Below are 5,000 nucleotides of genomic sequence, written 5' to 3'. Positions count from 1 at the left end.
GATTACAGTGCATCATTTTTTCTTTTTCTTTTTTAAATAAGAAATTCATGCTAAAATGGTCTACAGAACGATAATAAGTCTTTTACTTACTCCTTTTTGCAATTCAATCAAAGTAATTTGATTAGGTAAAAATGGCACAGGAAGAAATGGCACGGTAAAAATGGCACAGGAAAAAATGGCACAAGTTAAAAAAGAGGAAAAAATGGCACAGGAAATAATGTGACATGTTAAAAAATAGGAACAAAAGGCAAAACTTGAAAAAATTAAAGTTTTCTAATTTAGAAAAATAAATAAAAGAACAAACTCTCACTTCATGCTTCTTTTATCCATTGCTTATAAGTAAACTAACTCTCACTTCATGCTTCTTTTGGCCTTTGCTTATAAACTAACTCTCACTTTGGTTATTACTTAACTGTTTCAGTAGTCTTTTAGCTATCCAGCATAACTTACTTCAGCTATTCAACCATAATCATGGAAATTATAAGAAGTAATAAAGGAAAGGAGAAAATCTGCTTCCAAGGACACATGTATACCAAGCAAATTGCAAGATCAACTGTGATCACATGGAGATGTGTAAAGAGAACTTCTTTTTTGTAAAGGTAGTATGACAACCAACCTTGATATGACTGATCCTCAACCAGCTCATGACCATAACCACGCTACTGATTATGCAGCTATAGCTGCTGCAAAAAGCCGCAACAAAATGAAGGTAAAAGCAGCAGAGACGGAAGAGAAACCTAGCCAGATATACAGTAGCAATCTTGTTGAGTTACCAGCTGAGGCAAAGACATTACTCCCAAGCGAAGATGTCATAAAAAGAACATTACGCAACCAAAGATCGAAGCTCTACCGCTAGTACCTGAAAAACTTGAGGATTTGAAATTAACCGAAGAATGGACAAAAACGGCTGGTCCTGAGCCCAAACCATTTTTGTTTTTTGACAATGGACCATGCACAGACAACCGCATTATTGTTTTTGGTTCTGAAGAATCTCTGCGGTTGCTCTTTTTTGCTGATACATGGCTGATGGATGGAAACTATGCAATGGCTCCACCAGGTTTTTTACAGCTGTATATAATACGCAACCCAATTGGTAACACTGCAGTTTCTACGATTTTTGCATGCCTGCAGAGTAAAACACAAGATACGTATGAAACACTGTTTCAAGCAGTAATGGATCGCTGCCAAGTAAATTGAACTATAACCCTGACCCAACAACCATAATAGTCGACTATGAACGGTAGTCTAACTAGCTATAGAGACCATTTTTGGACCCAAACACACACACAAAAGGTCGTTTTTTACCACCTGACTCAGAATACTTGGAGAAAGATACTGAACTTTGGCCTTACCAGCCATTACAAAGAAAGTGAAGAATTTCGTCAGTTCTCTGGAGAGATTAACTTGCTGGCATTTCTACCTATCGAAAATGTTTTTACAGGAATGGAGTTACTTAAGTCAAGATGTCCTAATGAGGCTGCTCCATTGCTAGAGTACTTTGATCAAAGTTATGTATCTGGTACAAGTGTTCAGAGAGGGAGACGAGCTGTTCGGCGTATTCCACCAAGATTTCCTCCAGAACTTTGGAACCTACATAAGGCTACAATGAACGACTGTCCCAGGACGAACAACTTATGTGAAGGTTGGAACAATAAATTTTATCATCTTATTGGTTACCAGCACCCATCTATATGGAAATTGATAAGAACTATTCAGAAGGAAGAATCTGTTGTGAGTGCAGTGATTGCACGGGATTCAGTTGGTGAACGCCCCCGGAAAAAAACAAAGAAAATTTATTCTGACATGCAACAAAGATTGAGAAATTTGTGCAAAGACTATATTGAAGGAAGGAAAAACTTGGACGAAGTGTTACGAGGATTTGGACATAATATTGGATTTTAATTAAAGACTATATTTTAAGTTTCAAATATATTTTAGAGAATGTTTTTCTACGTCAAATATACCTTATTTTAGGTTTCAAATAAAGTTTTAAAAACTATTTCCTGTGCCATTTTTTCCTATTTTTTAACTTGCGCCATTTTTTCCTGTGTCATTTTTACCGTGCCATTTTTTCCTGTGACAGTTTTACCTGTGCCATTATTACCATGCACCGTACATACATCATACATACACACACACACACACACACACACATATATATATATATATATATATATATATATATATATATATATATATATATAGATATATATATATAATATATATTACATACATAAATGGTGCAAAACTGGCATAAAGTTATTTACAGAAAAGAGCAGCAACATATCTACAATATTTCCATTGTATAATTTTAAATATAAACAGACGTCTGTAAATAAATACATTATGTACATATACACACATATAAGAGTGCTCACACACACGCACGCTCTTAGTATATGTATGATACATATATGCAAAAACTATATAAGAAACAAAAATTTACGAGCAAATTGATAAGCTGTGCAATCAAAATTAAAAGCATTTACAAGCAGAAAAGAACGACTATCTCTAGCTAAATCATATGTTTACTCACCAACATATCTGATGCTTTTCACCCCTGCTGTAAGGTTGCTAAAGGCTTCGCTTGAGCTCTTCCCTATCTGTCAAAAGGAGAGACAAAAAATAAGTAACGATGAATAAGAATTTAGTCAGCACTCGAATTACACTGAACATTTCAGAAATAAGAAATACTGTAGCGTTAAAACAGCTGACGTCTTACGGGATTATGTTCGCTGGCATGATTTATCATCAATAAATTTTGAAGTAAATAAAAATCATAAATACAGAAGAATATTTTTCTTCCAGTGTCATTCAGTTTATACAGTTCTACTTGTTTTTCGTATGTCATCAGCAGGTCGCTGATATAACAAATTTCCCTAAGGACAGAGAAAGATGCTCTCGTTGTTTATTACTCTTACGTTTGGACGCGCACCACAGTACAGTCTCTTTAGACGGGAAAAGACGGACCATTAGCTAATAAATAGATGGTCACCAGTTATCCTCGAGAGACAAATATGCCTTCTCTTTAGGCAAGGGCGATAACCGCACAATCTCTTCTTCTCCACATTTTATCTTTACATATCGGTCCCCTATCACTGAAGATCGATGGTTTGGTTTAGAGCAGTGGTTCTCAACCAGTGGGGAAGGGGAATCTCCCCCCTCCCCCCTATCCAAGAGGAATTTCAGAGTTTCGGATGAAAATGAGACCATAGATTGGCAGGCTCAAAATGGCTATAGGACCACACAAAACGCAACGTACATCGGTCGGCACCACTAAAAGGTCAGGCTGGGCTTTTCTCTCAGCTAGTTTGTGTTTATGTTAGTATTTTGTTCCATACCATTTAGAATACATCTTTTTAGGCAGACAAGTTTGGAGAGAGAGAGAGAGAGAGAGAGAGAGAGAGAGAGAGAGAGAGAGAGATTTTCACATGTAGTGAAATGGTGCATGGGCAAAAAAGAGGTTGAACAAGTGGTTTGGAGTACCGTCAAGTTCGCGAGTAAGTGAAATGCGGCAAGATTATACCGTAGATTTCAACATATTTCCCTATACGTACACATTTACTTTCGTTTTTTTCCATAGTCCTCTTGGTAATCCCAGACTCAATAGGACTGAGTGCCTTACCTCCTACAGACAGCTAACTTAGGGTTTGAAAGTTCTCAACCTTCCCTGTTACACTTTTCATTTTATTCATGTCTAATGGTATTTCCTTTCTATCATTATCACCGATTACGGGCTGCTCTATGGACAAGAGCCCATGCCGGCTAAAGGCCAGCTACTCTTGAAAAAAAAAAGTACAAAAAAAAAAAAAAAAAAGAGGGAAATTAAAAACGAAAATATAACCTTAAACCCACTACACAGTCTTGTACAGGACTGCATTATATCCATTCTCTTTATAGATGACCGCCCACATACCGCCCAAAAGAAGGAATAAATAAATAGACGAAAGCAGCATTCCTTTACGTGTCGTTTTGCAATTTGTGATGTCTCCTACCTGCTAATGAGAATACAGTGAGAAAAATTGAAAAGTCTGTATAAATTTAATGCAGTTGAGACAGCAATTGTTTTCAATAACAGTGGAGACTTACTCCTTTCGCATGATATAAAGTAAAATATGTTACGACAAAATCACTGCGCATGAAAGAACTCACACATCACAAGACGGACTCTTTCATTTTCCTACATGTTAAATGTAATTCCAGGACGACTGACATTTCTACGAACAACTGATAATACTGCAATTCTATAACACATCCTCTGAAAATCATTAAAAATATTCAAGTTTATTAATTAAAAGGTTCACCTTACTAATGACTACACATACTATAATAACTGATTAATGAATGTACGTACATGTATTACGTCATAAACTGAATAACAACCCGTGTGATAAATCTCGAGAAAATGAATCTGTACATATACATGCCAAATTTCAGGGCTAATAATAAAATTTACATAAAATATACATAATCTCAAATCAGATAACTAACATATTTAAGAAATCCTCGTACAATTTCGGAGCGTCATGCTCCCTCTTCAGTGCGTCTCCATTGGAATTCAATAACGAAATGGGAAACTCAATTGATTTCCAAAAGAATGATGACGAAGGCGATAATGATGATAATAACAAAGAGCACGTAATAACAAATGAACAAGGTGAAACATTTCCTCTACCTTCCCTCAAGTATAGAAAGCAGAATTCTAAAGGAACACCCAAAACTCAAGATTTATTCTACTGCACAACACAAACACATATCGGATAACAAGTCAAAGGAGCTTAATTATTCATCTAAAAGATAACTCCCTACCGCATGGGAAACCGTCACCCTCTTCCATTTACAGTACTTGTTTCTGTACTTGATATAATTTTTAGTAATTTAATCTTTCATTCGGGTGTCTGTATCTATTCAACTTTGCTTCTATGTTATTTGCTATGTTTACACCTTTTTTCTTAATAATAATAATAATAATAATAATAATAATAATAATAATAATAATA

General features: G+C 35.5%; 1 protein-coding gene across 1 annotated transcript in view; it reads right to left on the bottom strand.

Annotated features, from left to right (window-relative positions):
• LOC135222903 (putative carbonic anhydrase-like protein 2) overlaps window positions 1-5,000 on the bottom strand; it is a 389,285-nt gene that overhangs the window by 34,978 nt on the left and 349,307 nt on the right. The window contains exon 6 of the mRNA XM_064261295.1: window positions 2,537-2,603. Within this exon, the coding sequence (XP_064117365.1) occupies window positions 2,537-2,603 (67 nt within the window). The remainder of the gene's footprint in view (window positions 1-2,536; window positions 2,604-5,000) is intronic.

This window comes from Macrobrachium nipponense, chromosome 8 (genome assembly GCF_015104395.2).
Source record: "Macrobrachium nipponense isolate FS-2020 chromosome 8, ASM1510439v2, whole genome shotgun sequence".
NCBI classification, from domain to species: domain Eukaryota; kingdom Metazoa; phylum Arthropoda; class Malacostraca; order Decapoda; family Palaemonidae; genus Macrobrachium; species Macrobrachium nipponense.
Note: the sequence above shows the minus strand (reverse complement) of the source record. Positions and strands in the feature narration are given on the sequence as shown.